This window comes from Mustela nigripes, chromosome 15 (assembly GCF_022355385.1).
Source record: "Mustela nigripes isolate SB6536 chromosome 15, MUSNIG.SB6536, whole genome shotgun sequence".
NCBI classification, from domain to species: domain Eukaryota; kingdom Metazoa; phylum Chordata; class Mammalia; order Carnivora; family Mustelidae; genus Mustela; species Mustela nigripes.
The window spans coordinates 17558853-17576905 of record NC_081571.1 but is presented as its reverse complement, the minus strand read 5'-3'; the positions used below and the strand labels follow the sequence as shown (position 1 = coordinate 17576905).

The 18053-nt window shown below is 44.2% G+C and overlaps 1 protein-coding gene across 5 annotated transcripts in view; it reads left to right on the top strand.

Moving 5' to 3' along the window:
• The first annotated feature begins 7086 nt into the window (after nucleotides 1-7086).
• The window catches only part of DCLK1 (doublecortin like kinase 1), a 349188-nt gene continuing 338221 nt past the window's right edge, over nucleotides 7087-18053 (top strand). For all 5 annotated transcript variants that reach the window (XM_059378351.1, XM_059378350.1, XM_059378354.1 and 2 more), the window contains exons 1-2: nucleotides 7087-7403; nucleotides 11975-12369. In XM_059378351.1, coding sequence (XP_059234334.1) covers nucleotides 11994-12369 — 376 coding nt within the window. In that variant the 5' untranslated portion in view covers nucleotides 7087-7403; nucleotides 11975-11993. The remainder of the gene's footprint in view (nucleotides 7404-11974; nucleotides 12370-18053) is intronic.

Here is an 18053-nt window from a genome sequence, read left to right as displayed (position 1 = left end):
TCTAATTTCAGTTATTTTATTTTTAATTTTTACAAATTCTTTTTGATACTTTTTTCAAAGATACTTAGTCTTTTTCATCATCCCTTCCTCTTGGTTTACACTTTGCATCCTCTCTTTTATATTATGTAGATACTTATAGTTTTTATATTTATTTTATATTTATATTTTTATATCCCATGTTTGATAATACCACTAACTGAAATAATTTTGATTCTGATTTTATTTTCTGCCATTTTTTCCTAACTCATAGTACCCACAACACCTTCTTTACTGATGTATTTTATGATACTTTTTAAACCATAAGACTATATGTATTTTGGAAGTTTATTAGTAATTTTTTGAGGCTTAGACTGTAGATGGGTTTCTTCAACGAGGATTTAGTTTTCTTCTCCTAAGTGCTTGGAGACTGTTTGAATTGAATACTTGAAGGTTTTTTAAGCCACCAGGACTGTAGAACTTTAGACAGCTGACCTCCATGAGTTCCAGCTTGTGCATCTAAATTCGTAGGGAAGTATTTTTCTTCTCTACCTAACACCAAATTTTGAGACAGGGACTTTTTTGCTGAGAGTGCATCCCTTTGAGGTCACAGCTTTATGAATAGGGTTTCCTTTTCAGTATTTCCTATTGAGTGTGTTCTAGCCTTTGCTTCCAGTCCTCCTGCCTTGAGCGGCTGTGAATGTGAAACTCTGTGTGCTCAGGGTAAAGCCAGTTCTTCTTCCTTTCCCTTCTGTGTATTTGTTCCTTGAATCATGCTTATCAGTTTTTTTAAAAAAACAATGTATTCCATCATTTGGCCTCATGTTTTATTAGAACCAAGAAAGGTAGGGTGGTGTTAGTGTCACATATGTTAAATATATTAACATACCACTTTCTTTTTCTATTTAAGACTATATTTTTTGTATGTGTACATATGTGTGAAAAAATTTAGAGGAATACACACACACACAACTTTGATTTTTTTCACCTAGAAGATTATTAACAGCAGAAATTTAGTAAGTTTCTCTTTGTTTATAAGACATCTTTCAGAATGCACATCCACAGATAAAAAACAAAACAAAATAAAATACAACTTGGGACACATTCAAAAGTTGCCAAAGATCCTTTGATTTTATGGATGAAGTTATTCGGTCCACCTGCATTTTTGATAAAAGGATAATCACTGTAGTCTGACCCCAGGTCTAAAAAGTCCTAGGTGTTTCTGGTTCTGTAGTTCTGCTGCATTCCCAGGGTACTTACGTAACTATTGTGATTTCTTAGGTATGCATGTCCCATGGAATCAGTGAGAGATCTCAGGGAATGAGAACCAGTGAAGGGGTATATTTTAAAACAAGTGTGCCTTAATGCGTATAAAAAGTGAATCATCTATTTAAGAAATTTCTGGAAGAATGTGGCAGAATAAAATTCTATCCAAATGCGTTTAGCAAAGGAGATTATTTTGAGGTTAATTTTAGGATCTTTAAGTAAAATTTTTCTTTTGTTGGGGGGACTTCTCCATGCCTTAGAACAGTGATAGAATGCACAAATACACACTTTAAAATTATTTTGCTGAAATGATTGTATCAAAATGACCAATAATTTTAAACGTTTTACCTTGGAGATGCTGTATTTAATCCCTGGACTTAAAAAACTGCGTGGATTTAGATACCTGAATAAGCTGGGGTTCACATCACAAAAGAAACATAGTAAATATATAACAGTAGGAAGTTTCACTCCCACCCACTGTTCTTCCCTGCCACCCTCTCCAAGCGAGACCTTGAAAGTGAAATTGTTCTTTTTCCCCTGCGCTTCTCCAATATGCTCCCATAGCAGCCAGGAAAGCAAGAGGAGCTTTTATTTTTATTTTTTTTTAATTTTATTTTATTTCAGTGTTCCAAAATTCATTGTTTATGCACCGCACCCAGTGCTCCACGCAAGAAGAGGTTTTAAACCCGTAGCTCTGATCTGGCCCGTGTTCTACTTCAAGCCCTTCGGTGATTTCCCTTTTCTCTTAGGACAGGGTCCTCATTCTTTAATATGGCTCGCAGACTCCAGGCACCTGCCTGCCTTCACAGCCCACCTCCCTCCAGGCTTCCGCAGCCACTCCGCCTACCTTTGGCTCCTAGAACAAGCTACTTCCCACTCAGTCTTCACAGGGCTATTTTTTCTGCTTGGAATCATACTCTTCCACTCTGTTGCCTGGCTAGCTTCGGGTCTCTGCTGAAATGTTACTTCCTTGGGGAGGCTTTCTCTGAAGCTCTTTGTTCTTCTCTTTCTCAGTACCTAGCCTTTTGGAAATTAAATAATTATTTGTGTAAGTATGTGTTTCACATCTGTCTCCCTATAGGCCGTCAATGCCACGGGCAGAGAATACTTGTAATTCTTTCTTATGACTTCATTCCTGCCACCTAGCACAGTGCCCGGACAATTATTTATTGGATGGATGAATGAAGGAATGGTATGGAAGTCCAGGATACAATCCTAGATGTAAAAACACAAATTTTAGCTATCACTGGATCCCCTGACATTTCTTTGCTGTAGAGAACATGTTTAGCCTCTGTAATTACCGAGTACATTGAGGGAGTCATTTGCCATCAGTGGTCAACCTGGAGAGACATCTTGGGCATCTTGAGCCGACAAAGCCTGCTGTGACCGTGTTTCTCTCGAAAGCTCTTATCAACGGCTGAGATGAGGATGTTGGTGTAGCGTTAATGAGACGGACAAAAAAACCTGGCGAGAGTGACATAATGTGTCCAAAAGGATCTCACTCAACAGGTTAGAAAGTGGATCAAATAGCAACAGACAACTGAATAAGGAAAAATACAGAATATTGGACCTAGGTGCACCACATCTAATTGAACAAATACAGGATAAGAGACCTTAAGAGCAAAACATGTGAAGTGCATGGAGATTTTAACTGACTATATAAGTTACTTGTGTGGCCTGCCTGAGATGCTGATTTGATGTTAGGCTCCTTTAGTAGAAGCAGTGTGTGGAGAAGGATGGAAGTCACAGACTTCCCCACTTGGAACATCCTTGCAGGGGGCATGTCCAGTTCTGAGAAGCAGAGGATGAGGGAGAGTAGAATTTGGTAGAATATAATAGGGCTGTCAAGTCAAGTCAGGACCATTAGATTTGTTCTCTCATAGAGGGAAAGAGAAGACCTGGGGCCACCAGGGAAATTCCAGGGAAGTGTCTCTCAGTATATTGTGGGGAGCTGCCCAGCAGGGAAGTGGGCTGTGCTGAGCTCCCCTCTGCTGAAGGAAATGACACTTGAGGAATTAAACAGGAAATGCAAACGGAGCTTTGGGAAGGTCTCTGTCAGCTTAGGGAGGGCATCTCAAGGAGGGAGAATCCCTTCCTCCCTCGCGTGTCTCTAGAACCTGGTATAGTTTGGTCCCTCAGCACTTTAGGAGTGCCAAGCCAGAGATGCATGGCCAGTTAGGTAACTATTTATAGAGATCTTGTCCGTTGTGTCTAGAATTCCCTGATCTTGCCTAACTCTTAGAGGATAATCTTATTTGTCCTTATTTTTATCACAATGGTCACTGTTAGAAGCAACAGAGAGGAGACAGAAAAACTACTTGTTATAGAGGGAATTCATGCACGGGGTAAAAACTGGACAGGCTGCTGTCAAGATCCCTCATCATTACAATTCTGTCTTTCCAGTAGAAAGCAGAGGAAGTAAGTGCTCTGTCATTAGGGGTAATTAAGAAAAAATGTGGAAAATGCCATAAAGAGCCTTTATCATACACAGGACGAAATATAAGGAAAATTAGAATGACGATCATATTCTATAAAGCTGTTTCTCACAATTGTGGTAGTCAGTAAATATGCTTGGGTACCCCCACCCAGGAGCACTGCCTCCTTGGCCCCTGAGGAGGACTGCAGAGAGATTATGGAGGAGACAGACTAAATTCCCCTTCTAGAGAGAAACACAGTAAGTGCATCTCTTCCTGCTCATATTTTATTTTCTATTATTCTCTTTGAATCTATGTGATGGGGCTTATTTTCTATGAAGGAGCCAATAAAATGTACCCAAAAAGAGATACATGGTCAACTAAAAATTATTTTTCTTTAGTTCTCTTTCTCTTCCTTGGTTTGGACCTGAAAACTTACTTTCAGGGGGAAAAAAAAAAAAAGAAAAGAAAAGCAAACACATGAAGCTAAGATTGTCCATCCACCTGTGTCAGAGGGTGACATGCAAATAGTCTCATGAAAATTTAGCTCAGAATAGATACGTTTGATGTACCCATCACTAAAGGAAGCAGTGTTCACATCAGCAAAGAGTTGTTCTCTCTCCCTGTTATGAAATAATACATTCCTTGATTAAAAGACTGCATTTTTGAAGAGAGTACACTTCAGACTAGAATTTCATATGGCTTTTCAAGCATATGGGCATAGCAATTGGAAAACTGACTTGAATTTTAAAACATAGGGATTTTAAAAATGGAGTTGGGCTTGGCATTTATTAGCTGCCTGCTAATTGCAAACGATGTAACTTGCCTATGCCTGAATTCCTTCACCTGTAAGGTAAGGATAAGGATGCCTACCTTGAATGGCTCTTACGAGTGTGAAATAAGAAAATGTACAGATGCCCCAGCACGGCAAAAAGCAAGCACTCAGCTAATAGGAGCCACTGACAGAGCTGGGACCATGCCGCTGTCAGCCTCACGGGATGCAGAGCTGTGGCTGGTGGCTGTCTGGAGCAGTGATCGGGGTGCACGGCTTAAATAGCATTAGAGAGTTGGAGAGAGATCTCCATTAACTTCAGATTTTCATGAGGGAAAGACACATTAATTCCAATCATTTCTTTGATCCATACCTTGGTAATATAAAGGAAGTAACATCAGTTTTTGAAAATTACTTGAATTAGGAGTTCCCTGGTTAAATTTCATTGAACCTCCTAGAAGTAACTTATGGACTTCCACAATTCCTTCGGTCCAGTCACTGGGTGCCACTTAGCACCAGCCTGCTGTTCTGATGAAATGGTGTGACGGCAGTGAGAGCCAGCGGGGACTCCTTAGTGTGCCCATCTATTCTCAGTGCTCTTTGTTCCTTGAAAGACCTAATGATGCCCAACTACATCGAGTGAGAGCAATCCGAGAGAGTCACACTCAAAGGTGGGTCCCCCCCCCCCCAGTTTTTTAAGCACATTATCTGCCTGTCCCAGGTAGGTCAGCTAGGAAGGAGGTAAGATATGGCTGAATTACTTAAAGTGCTTAAGAAATTACCCGGATAGAATATCCATAGGGGTTAGGAAACGGTATTTATTCCTTGTCTTTTAGCATTTGGGCAGAAATTACTTGGCATTTGTCACTTGCAAGATAAATAGAAGTTCTGGGGCGCCTGGGTGGCTCAGTGGGTTAAGCCGCTGCCTTCGGCTCAGGTCATGATCTCAGTCCTGGGATCGAGTCCCACATCGGGGTCTCTGCTCAGCAGGGAGCCTGCTTCCCTCTCTCTCTCTCTCTCTGCCAGCCTCTCTACCTACCTGTGATCTCTCTCTGTCAAATAAATAAAATCTTAAAAAAAAAAAAAAAGATAAATAGAAGTTCTGATTTCTGTTCTCAAGAAAGTACACTTGGCTTCTTACTTTCTCTGCGCTTACCCCTTGGCCGGCATTTTGTGTTAGAATTTGAAGGGTAGGCTCAGTACTTTGCTTTTAGTCAATTTGATGAGTTCACATAGTTTCATCCCTGGGTTATTAAATAGTTCAGAAATAAATATTGCAGCAACTTGTTGAATATGCAACATGCATCTCATTTGAGTGGCATTTTATAACAAATGGTGATTATTTAGTATTTACATGTACTCTGAGAGTATTTCAGATTAGCTCTTATTAATAATGAGTAGTCAAGGGGCGCATGGGTGGCTCAGTGGGTTAAGCCTCTGCCTTCTGCTAAGGTCATGATCCCAGGGTCCTGGGATGGAGCCCCCCCCCCCCCATGGGTCTCTCTGCTCAGCAGGGAGCCTGCTTCCCTTCTCTCTCTGCCTGCCTCTCTGCCTACTTGTGATCTCTGTCTGTCAAATAAATAAATAAAATCTTTAAAAAAATGAGTAGTCAAATATGTAACTGGGCTCAATGGGCTAGAGAAAAAGAAAATTTTGATTTTCCACAAAAAGGTTCAAACCCCGGAGGAGATAAAAATACACATGTTTTTGTATATGTATGCATATGTGGGACAAATACATGTCCCAAGCGACATGACTGAAGAAGATTAAACTGGACCAAAATTTAGGCTGCCCAGTGAACCAGGCTAAGGTTTCATGAAGTCAGCGACCTGCTCTCACTCCCTGGGCTTTTGTGCAAAGACTAGAGGAAGCTGTCCACAGCCTGGGTTCTGAGAACATTCCTGCCCCAGAAGGGAAGGCTTGTGATGAGCTCATGGGGCTTTCCAGCGCTGACCAACAGCCTTGGCAACCAGGAGTTTCCAGAAGGGAAACCTGGCCTTTAGTACCAAGTGCCTTTTGTAAATTACTCGGCTCTAAACATAGGTCACTATTTGAGTACTGGGGTCAAATGGACATGCCTGGTGGGGTCAATGAACAGAACTGGTGCTTCCCAATAAGGGGACTGAGGGTGACACTGGAGTGTGGAGATTAGGAGGGTCCGGGGTTGGTCCTTCCCTGGAGGACCTGCATGGATGCATCTTGGACTTGAGTGTGAGAATGCACTATGTTGGCTTCCATAATTCTGGGAGAGTGTTAAATCATGAAGTCACATAAAGTGTGTGTCTGCGGGGTGGGGTGGGGGCTGTCAGGGGAGGAGGAAATAATTGTTTCCCTAGTCTCCCCTGGGGTGGGGTGGGGGGACTCTCCGTTGCGCCACCTCTCACCAATCCCCTCATCTCGCACTTTTCCTGGCTCAGACCTGGCCCCGTCCATGTTCTCTTCCGCTGTCCCCAGGCCCCCATCCGATCTTGCCTTATCTCCAGACAATCACTCCTGAGGAATGGGGAGTTTGGGGGGTTTGTTCAGGCCAGCCGCACCGAGGTCGCTGCGGTCGGAGAGGGCGTGGGGGAGGAGGAGGAGGACCCCCGGCGCAGCCGTGGTAGGTGCGCCCTGCCAAGAAGGGCGGGGGCTCCGGAGCGCGCACGCGGAGGAGGAGAAGGAGGGAGCGGGGAGGGCGTGTGAGAGTGAGCCACAAGAAAAGGGAGCGCGCCCGCCGCCGCCGCCCTCCTCCGGAGAGAGGCTGGAGTGAGGCTGTGCGAAGCGCCGCATTTCAATGAGAACCGGCAGAGGCGCATCCCTGCACTAGCGGCTGCAGCTGAGACGCCCGCGCTCCCCAGCTGCTGCAGCCCAGCCCCGGCCCCGCCGCCGCCCCGCAGCCCCGCAGCCCCGGCCGCGCCCAGCCCGGTGAGGACAGCACCAGGAGGCGGCCCCGAGCGCGGCCACAAAGACCCCCGGCAGCGTCTTTCCGCGGACCGGTGCGTGGTTTGCCTTCGCTGGGGAAGGGAGCTGCGGGCAGGGCCGGCCCGGGCGGGTCCCTGCCGGGGGACTCGCAGCGTCCTCTGCTCCCGCCGCCGTGGGGCGCCGAGGAAGCCCGGGACGTGCAGGGCGGGGCGGGCGCCCCCCTTGGCCCGGCGCCGCCGCCACCCTGCCCGCCGTTCCTCGAAAGGCGCTGCCCTGCGGTGGCCAGACTGGCCTCGGCCGGGGGCGGTGTGTACGGGCGGCTCCCGGGCTGCTGGCATCTGCCTCTTTTGTCTGGTGCCACCGGGCTTAAAACGGGGAATAGTGCTTGTCCCCCCAACCCTCTCCGCCAGGCTTTTCGCCACGTTGTTAGTGGAGATGGAGAGCCAGGGCGGAGGAGCTGGGCGAGGTGTTTGTCATTGTCAGAACTGGCCGCGGAGGGAGGACCAAGTCTGCGCCTAGAAGGAGTGGCCGGGCCAGGCCTCTTATTGTGTGTGTGCTTTCTCAAGTGCCCGGGAGGGTGGTGTGCTTGAAGATGGGGCGATCTGTGCGTGGTGGGTGGCTGCAGTGTGGGTGTTGCAAGTACATTTGCAGGGTCTCAAGTTCCTTCAGGGACAGCGAGGCTGCCTCATGTACAAATTAGTACCTGCAGTGCTAAAAGCATGCGGAGAGGAAATGGCATTTTCCTCCTAGTGGGAGCGCATGCACAGCCCTGCATTGCCCCACAAAAGAGGCTGCTTTTGAAAACCAGGTTTGCGCGGAATCACTGCTGGATTTGGAAAGCCAATGCTTGTAAGAGATGGAGCAAATGAAAGGTTTCATTCAAACCGGCTCCCTCTCTCCGCACCTGTGAGTGTGTGTCCAGGTTATGGTGCACACGCGGTGAGCGGCCACACTGCAAGGTGTTCCGTCAATATGCTTTGTGAATGTTCCTAAATATATCGCCTTTCCGCTGGAAAGGAAAGTAGGACAGTCTTTTAAGTATGAAATGCCACATGAAGGCGGGTCAGAAGGGATTTTAAGAGGGGTTATATGTAGGCACATTATAAAAGATTGACACACATCCTGTGATGTCTGTGTCCACGGTGGTACATGCACTCTGAAGGTGTGTGTGCACGCCTCTTAGTCCACGCCTGCCCATGCACTTGCATCCTAGTCCCACTGGTAAAATATCCCTGGGGACTTACAGGTCCAGCGTCTGTTTAGATGTCGTAACCTTTATGCCAGATAATATTTTGGGGTGTGTGTGTGTGTGTGTGTAGATCTCTGAAACAGGAACTCATATCCTTATCTAGAGAAGGATGAACACAGAGGTTCCTCAAAATGGTGAGAAATCCCACAGAAGACAATTGAGGATGCTGATTTCTTGGCATGGCAGTGTTTATAGGAAGATCTCAGACGGGAGCCAGGCCCCCTTCTTCCCCTCTCAAGCGCCTGTGATCTCTGTGGCTCTGGCCCTTTGGTTACCTTCTTCGTACCATGACACCCATGTGCTCAGGCGCTTAGCCATCTATTTCCTGTGCAGAAAGCAAGAACCTGTAGAAGCCCAGGGAATCTTCTTTAGGAGCTGGTGGTTCAAATACGTGACTAAGCCAACTGGAGAGCTGAGCCAGCCAAGGCAAGAAAAGGAACACCTATTTTGATGTTGCACATAATTATGGAACATTAGGATGTGTAGTGTGGTTTTTGACATTCCTTTAGTGGTAGCCGTAGCCTTGAAAACGATTTCACTTTGAGTGTGGTTTTTCTTTGTCCCCAGCATCATTACTTACTTTTGGGCAGGCTCAGTGAAGGGAAGTCAGAGATGTGCTTGTCCTGGTTGAACATATGATTAAGTTTGAGGAAATACACAAATAAAACAAAATCAACTTTTGTCTATTGTAAAATTGTACTCCCACCCCCCGCTTTGGGGGTAGAACTCTTGGTTCCAGAAGCCTGATTTCTCTAGGGAATGCCAACAGTTGCTACATTATTTGCCTTTTGCAAATTGTGACTCGATAAAAGCCCCTTCACACTACATGGGCACTCTCTGCTGACACGGTTGTGCCATCCTTTGCTATGGTCCTGCCTGTTGTCCCTTGGTTCATGTAGATTTGAGAGGAAACCCCTCAGGTTGGAAGATAGCTTACTGCCTTTAAAAATAAAACAGAAGCTTCAAAAGCCAACCTGGCCTTCGTAATATGTGAAGTTTGAAGAGCTTAGTGACCCACACCCCTTTTAGAAGACAAAAGAGCTCACGTTAGGAGGAGATTAAGAAAAAAAGGTGGGAGCAATGATACCATGGGTAAAATACTGGTTCTGTTATTCAGTTAGTAGCTGCCTGAGGAACTGGATCACTGTTTTGAAGTTATCCAACTTCAAAATCAATGAAACTAGTTCCTATCTACCTACATATGGTATCACTTTTTCTGGAAAATACAAATTTAGGCTATTATGAGTTATTAAGAGACATGAGGTAGTTTTCATGCTTGGAGGAAAGAAAATACACTGAACTAATAATCAGTCCAGGTTTGAGGTGCCCCCCCCGCACCCCGGGGTCAGCAATAGAATGATGAGCAGGTGAAGATCTTAATTGGCCTGGCCTGGTGACCACAGTCCCCTCTGTTTGCAGAGGAAGCCTTCCTCAGTTAAGTGGCCTCCTCAAGGTCACAGGTCTGGTTAAGAGTCAGGGCTTTAAAAACCCCTATTTTTATGGGGGAAGGGGTCTAGGGAGGGTCTCCGGGAGTCTGGCCTCTAAGACAAAGCACATGAGGCAGAAAGATGGGAGCTCCAGCTTCAGAGTCAGAGTCAACGTATTTTCAAATCCCAGCTCCCTCAATTATGACTCTGGGACCCTGCCTCTATCCCGTACTTGTCTTCAGTCATAATATTATTACTGACCTCACTGGATTGTTGTGAGGGTTAGAAGGGAATTGTTAGCATATTACACAATTGATTGCTGAATAATAGTGTCAGGCATGCCATAGACATTCAATAAACTCTAACTTCTTCCATTTCATTTCAGGAGTACACAATCTCTAGCAGTGCTTTTAAACATGAACTTTGAGCCATTCTGAATGGATCAGAGGTTAGTCTACTGGGGGTCAAGGAAAGGTCAGGGAGGCTTGGCAGTACTTTTGGTTAGTTTGGACTGACTTTCAGAAAGGCAGCATCATCTGTGTGGTGGGATTTGGGGAGCACTCATAAGGTTCTTGCCCCATATTTTCTGTTTCGCTTATATTGTATTTCACCATGCCGGAAATTTTGTCATCAAAACTTCTTTCCTTTGAATGCTTTCTAGATTGACCTGTTAAAATCTGGATCCCCTGCAAGGGTCAACATCACAAGCCTTTCTCACCTAACCCCTTAGCAAGGATGCATTGATCCCACAGGCAGCTTGCTGATGACAGGGCTCTATAGAAAGTCCAGTGGGGACCGTGGGGAGCAAGCATATCTGTCAGAAGGGTCGTGAGATGAAAACCAGCAGACTCCCAAGGAGCTTTCCTTACCAGAAGGGGGAGATTCAATTCCTACTAGTTCTTTCTGTGACAGAGTTAAGAAGAGAAAGCAGATCTTATAATAAAAAACATTAATACTTAATACATGCTTGACACTCTCTCCAGTGCTTCATGTATTCACACTTAATATTAATTAAGAGGTAGATATGCCTGGCGTTCCTATGTTAGTTGAAGAAGCGAGGCTTTAAAGATGTTGATCCAAACTTGATACTGTACTAACCTTGAGAAATGTACTTGATCAACATCTCTAAAGTCTCAGTTCCCTCAGCCATGAAAATAGAGTGGAAGGAAAGGCAGAGCCATCCCCAAAAGTAACTTTTATCCCTTCTGTTCTTTTTCTTCTTCCTCCGCAACCTTTTTCTGCTTTTTTTAACCCAGCTTATCCGAGGCACGAAATGTAAGCAAATGAGTTATGGTGAAATCATTTTTAAAAAAGCTGTTATCGAGTATGTGAATATGTTGGAAAGTCTTAAGTTGGTGGAACCTGGGGATTGATTCAGTTGGCTCTCCATCTGGCAAGGGGGAGCACAAAACTTCGTGAACGGCTTTTAATCTGTTAAATGCTGACCCCCTCCTTCTGGTTCCTGGCCCACCACCCCGTCCTATCATCAGCCCTATGGTAATATGAAAGCTTATATTCCATCTGCCACCAGAGTGAGCACACTGTAGGGAGGTCTGGACTTTGGAGTCAAGCAAACCTGGGTGGGAGGTCTTGGTTCAAGCATTTCTCCATGGTATGACTTGGAGAAGTTTTTTCATGCCTTGTTTTCTTCATCTGTAAATAGGGCTAATACGACTTGGAAAGGTTTGCTGTGACTTGGAAGTAACAGCTGTTCAGAGCCCGAGAGGGGTTGGTGGTCCCTACATAGGAGCTGTTTCTAACTAAACTGGGGTTGACTGATAGGCTCTTTGCACAGAGCTGCCTCTTCTACTTCTTCCTTCTCTTCCAACTTGATCACGCGCATTAAATATACCATCAATTACGGCAGTATTTCCACCAGCTGCTCTTGAGCTGAGCCTTTCAAACCATGATCTTAAAATAACATCAGTATGTGTCTCTGTTTTTTCTTCCCCCCTTCTGTGCCTCCCAGGTTCCACTTTAACTCCATCATGTCCTTCGGCAGAGACATGGAGCTGGAGCACTTTGACGAGCGGGATAAGGCTCAGAGATACAGCAGAGGGTCGCGGGTGAACGGGCTGCCCAGCCCAACGCACAGCGCCCACTGCAGCTTCTACCGAACCCGCACGCTGCAGACCCTCAGCTCTGAGAAGAAGGCCAAGAAAGTTCGTTTCTATCGAAACGGAGATAGATACTTCAAAGGGATTGTGTATGCCATCTCCCCAGACCGCTTCCGATCTTTTGAGGCCCTGCTGGCTGATTTGACCCGAACTCTATCGGATAACGTGAATTTGCCCCAGGGAGTGAGGACGATCTACACCATCGATGGGCTCAAGAAGATTTCCAGCCTGGACCAACTAGTGGAAGGTGAGCGCTCACTCCCAAGGGACTCTCAAGGATATGTTCTCGTTTTTTCCACCTGTTCTAGGCACCTGCCCTCGATTGATCTCTCAGAGGCAGCATTCAGCCCGAGGCCGTGATCCTGATTGTTCACACATTTGGGAGTTCACTTGGCTATACTGTGGTGTGGAAAGAGAAAAAAAAAAACAAACAAACACTAATGGTATTAGGTCGGGCATCTTATGAGAACAGACTGAGGGAAAAAGTGTCTTAATTCTCAAGCATTCTCTGTTCCTTTTGTCATTCTCCTAATACGTTTTAAAAGTCCCTTTAATTACATTGTTCAGTTCATTTCACATGAGCTTTTGCTGTCATGGTGTCTGAAATTACTTGAACTGAAAATAACGAATGGTTTGTGAAATTTCCGAGTGGAAAGGAACCTTAGATAGGTATCGAACCCATTAATTCTGTCACCGGAGACTGAGGCCCAGAAACTTCGAGTGACACGTCTGTGGTTGTGTGGTGAGAGTGTGTTGATACTGGACTAGAAATTAGGTTTTCTGGCATTTCTTTCCAAGGTGGTGCTTCCTTTGAAATTCAAAGGATTGTTGTCTTTCTGTGGTATTTGAAGATATAAAGGCTTTAATCTGTTCACTGTATTGTTTTTCAAAGTCGAAAAACTATCTATTTTAGCCATTTCATGTGGAAAGAGGACTGTTTGAGTCCACAGGTGAGACCTACTGTCTTGTGCCAGCAGAGGATGTAGACCGCTTCAGAACCAGCCCCATTTGAGTGGCACAGAAAGCTCTAATCATCTTAGAAATCACAAGTAGAGTAAAATGATGTGGAGAGAGAGAATGGGTTGAATTCATGCCAAGGTGTAAATGAGGTTGGCTCATCCTCTTTGGAGAGTAGGAGTTCCTAAGTCGGAGGTGTTCGGGTCATGACGGAGTAGCTCTAGCACAGAGGAGCATGGGAAAGGAACTTAGAGTGTGGGGAGTGCCTGACTTCACCCTGAGTTCCTCTTTACTCCACATACATGTGCCCGGGCCTGTTGTTTTTCTGGATCCTGGAGGAATGCCATGCACCTCATGTCTTCCCTCTCTCATGCAGGCAGCAGGAAGCATCCCTTTCAGGGTCCCGTGGAGTTTGGGGTTCCTCGGCCCTGACCACACATAGGCAAACCCTCTTGTCCCTCTGTGGAACCAGGGTTTGTATGTGATTCAAGGCGAAGGGAGTCTTGTGTCTTTCTTCCTTCCCTTTATTCCTTGGCAGGGATGCCAGTCCAGTCACAGTATGACAGGACTTGAGAGGGTGTGGAGAGCCTGGCTTTGGTGTGTTTATTATGTGGGAATTCACATCTCTTTTCAATGACTCGTCACCCTGCCAAGATGCCTGTAGACTTGGCCTTTTTCCTTCTATTCAGATGTTGGCACTTTCAGTAAATTAAAGGGGAAGAATGCACATGAAATCTTTCTGCATTAGCTTTGATTTTTGTGCTCTGCCCTTTTCTTGACCTTGGAAAATACCGGGATAAATAAAACATTTGGTGGGCTATTCTGAGGGGCCTGGATAAAGATGAAATGCAAAGTCAGGTGCACGATCAGTGACCAAACCATCCCTTTGAGGACGGATGGTAGTAGAGAACAAAATATGCCAAGATCTCCCAGCACATTGGAAGGCAGCTGGGCTTGCCTTCTCACTCTGTTCTGGAGTCACTTGTGCGGCATCGAAGGGGCGGGGCTGTGTCTTTCTATCAATTTTCCGCCCAGAGCGGGTCTTTACTGAGAAGTGGCCGGAGATATTCCCATGGTTCCCGTCCACCCGGGAGAGGGTGTGCGGGGTGGGAAACAATGGTTCTCTACACACAGGATCAGCAACATCATGGCATGCTTGCTACCATCTTCTTTGTCGGTTTTTTTAACACCATATAATGCCTGCTCTAAGAGACTGCCTCCTGAGGAGAATAATGACAGCTCACAGTCACAGAGCATGTGTCTTGCATATATGAATATGTTTAGCTCACACAGCGACCCTAGGAGCTAGGTACGGTGACCATCCTTATACTGTGATGAGAAAAGCAAGGCGCAGTGTGGTTAAGTGACCTGCTCAAAGTCACACAGCAAGAAGTGATAGAGTTAGGATTTGAACCCAGCAAGGCTGGTGCCAGAGCTTAAGCTCATAACTGCCACTGATAAGATACCAAGTGGGGTGTTCTTAGTGGCTTTTAAATGAAATTTTATGGTATTAGATTATTCTTGAAAACAGGTGTTTTTAACCTTGACTTAATTCTGGGAATGACAGCTACAGCTACGACTCCCAGAAAAACCTTAATATTTTCATTTACCTCCAAATACTTTTCTCTCCAATCAATATGAAGCAACTGCCTATTGAAAATTCTGATGTTCAAAAAAATGACTTTTTGGAAAAAAGAAAGTGCTTTTTTCTGATTGAATAAGTTCACATATTGGCTGTGTTTTTTTAAAGAAATCCAGTTTAAACATTTTTTTCCTCGTTTATAATTCTGACAGCATGCAGCTGCACTTAATGTTGAAGTAGCTGGAAATTCATTTAGATTGGCCTCTTTGTCAAGTACATTTTTGCTTAGTCTGTTAAAATGCAAGTGGTTGCTTCATATTCATCATTAGGTTCATATCTCTCACTTTACATACTAATTTTATGTAAACGTCAATGCATGTTATTAGCTTCTCATTTCCCTTTCCAATATGCTGATGTTTGCATTTTAAATTAAATCCTTTTAGTGGATGCAGTGAAAAGTGTATTTGACTTGTAATTTTTTTTTTTAAGTTTGTTCTTTCTCACTTACCTCAGACTCCAAATTCTGAATTACAACGACATATGTGAGTTTCTTTATTTGTAACAGTTGCATGGTCATTTGCACTGTTATTATTATCCACAGATTATTATGCCTAAATTTGGTTTCATTGACAGAGCTGGTTCTTTGCCTCAAGTGTAAATGTATGAGTGAGTGTGTATGTGTCTGTGTGTGCATGATTATAAGTGTGTCTCTTTATGCATGTACATATACCCACACAGACACACACACACATACGCAAGAGCAGACAATGGATTAGCAGTTTTAATTATTTGCTTTCCAAATGGCCTTAATACATTAAAAAAGTCAGGATAATTAATAAGGAAAGTGGAATTGCAGTCCTATTTCTGCAAGTGGTTCACCTTGAGACATGGCCTCATTTTCCCAATATTGCCTCTTTTTTCCCCAATTTTATACTGTTTATGTTCCACCATAGGTATGTAAATGTTGTGAAGGATAAATGAAGAAATAACTTTAAAACTTTTAAACTCTTAGGAGAAAGAAAATCCTGGGAATTCCAAGCATTGACTGATTGATTTTGTTCTCGATCAGATGCTGAAGCCTCAGTGACGTCTGTGTTGGGGGTGAGCCATCCACGCCCCCACTCTGAAATAGGCTTTATTTTTATTTTTTAAAATTTTATTTATTTATTTTAAAAGATTTTATTTATTTATTTATTTGACACATCACATGTGGGCAGAGAGGCAGGCAGAGAGAGAGGGAGAGAGAGAGAGGAGGAAGCAGGCTCCCCGATGAGGAGAGAGCCCGATGCAGGGCTCCATCCCAAGACCCTGGGATCTGACCTGAGCCGAAGGCAGAGGCTTTAACACACTGAGCCACCCAGGCGCCCCAAAATAGGCTTTACTTTTAGATTAGTTTTAGGTTCACAGCAAAACTGAGCAGAAGGTACCGAGATTTCCCATATACCCCTTCCCTCAACACATGACCAGCCTCTCCCAGTGTCATCAGAGGGGCTCACGTGTGATTGATGAAACTGCGCGGACTCTTCATTAGCACTGGAAGTCCAGAGTTTACATTCAGGCTCACTCTTGGTCTTGTGGGTTCTGTGGGTTTTGGACAACAGTGTAATGACATGTATGTACCATTGTGGTATCATCCAGAAGAGCTTTATTGCCCTAAAAATCCTCTGTGCTCTACCGTTTCATCGCCACCTAACTCCTGCAAGCCACGAATCTATTTGCTGTCTTAAACAGGCATTCTTTTAACTTCTTGTGTGACTGTAGGTATGAGAGGGCCAGGGCATTTCCTGTCAGCAGTAACATCAATGCTATTCAGGTGTGTTGTCTCCTGGATATAAATAAGTGGATTTGTATGTCAGTTCTGTCTGTATTAGTAGTGAGTCTCTTTCTTTCTCAGCTCTCCTAAGCCTTGACTGCCCCCCTTTACTGTGGACACTGTCTGACTCTGGAGCTGGAGTGTTTTGTTTTTAAAGGTTTTATTTATTTATTTGACACACACACAGAGATTACAATTAGGCAGAGAGGCAGGCAGAGAGAGAGGAGGAAGCAGGTTCCCTGATGAGCAGAGAGCCCGATGCGGGCCTGATCCCAGGACCCTGAGATCATGACTTGAGCCGCAGGCAGAGGCTTAACCCACTGAGCCACCCAGATGCCCCCAGAGGTGGAGTGTTAGGGCTGTTCCCAAGTCCCCACCAGAGTTAACCTCTCAGGAACAACCTAACACTTCACCCCACAGTTAGGGAATCTCTAGCCACTATTTCCCGTCACCCTGTTCTCCTGGCAATATTTCTTCCCCTTGATGTGGTTTCATCGATTTCTTTCTGTAATTCACTGGCTTCTTCTGTGCCTCTTCCTACGGTGGTAAAAGTTTTAAACGAATTCTGGAATGGCTCTAATGCGTACTTTCTCTAAGGCTCCCCTCAGGCAAATAATTTACTTGTTTTGTTGTTGTTGTTCTGTTTTTGTTTTCGAGTATCAGCCTAAAAATACCAACGCCTGTTAAGGATATACCTATCGTTTGCCCAGGAGGTAACTTACCATGCTTACAGTTCTGTGCCTTGCTTTGTGCACTTAACAGTACATCCTATCATACAGCTAGAACTAGTGTCCTTTTTACTGACTTCATAGTATTCCTTCATATAAACATATCCTTGCTTATTTAACCTGTCTTTTATCAGTGGGATTTTATTGATAGGTTATGACCTGTCTTTGTTATAAGACACAATTTTGCAGTGAATATCCTTGGATTTGAGTTTTCTACCCATGTAGGAGAATCTTTGAAGGACAAATTCCCAGAAGTCATATTGCTGGATAGAGAGGTATAAGCGTTAGATTCTTAAGGGCTGTGGCAGATCTTCATAGATGTGGTACCAGTTTATACTCCCATCAGTAACATATGAGATGGGCTATTTTCCTATACCCTCAACAAGACAGTGTTTTGTCTAATGTTTTGCTACTTGCCAACCTATTATGAAAAGAAAAGCATGTATCCACTTATAGTTTTAAGTTTCATCTTTTCATATAATTAAAAATGCATTGGTATTTCTTTTTCTATGTTTTGTTTCTTCAGAGTTTTTGACCTTTTTTCTACCAGATTGGGTTTTTTTTTAATTGACTTGTAAGATTTTTTTTTTCTTTTTCTTTTAGAGATATTAGCTTTTTGGGATATTAATTGGAAGTTTTCTTTCCTGTATTGTTCTTTATCTAGTGATGTTGTTTTTTATGTTTTTTGCCATGCAGATTGAAAAAAGTTGAAATAATGAAATGTATCAGCCTTTTAATTTATGGTATGGTTTTCTTTTTTAAAAAGTTTATTTATTTATTTGACATAGATAGAGAGAGAGAGAGATCACAAATAGGCAGAGAGGCAGGCAGAGGGAGAGGGGGAAGCAGGC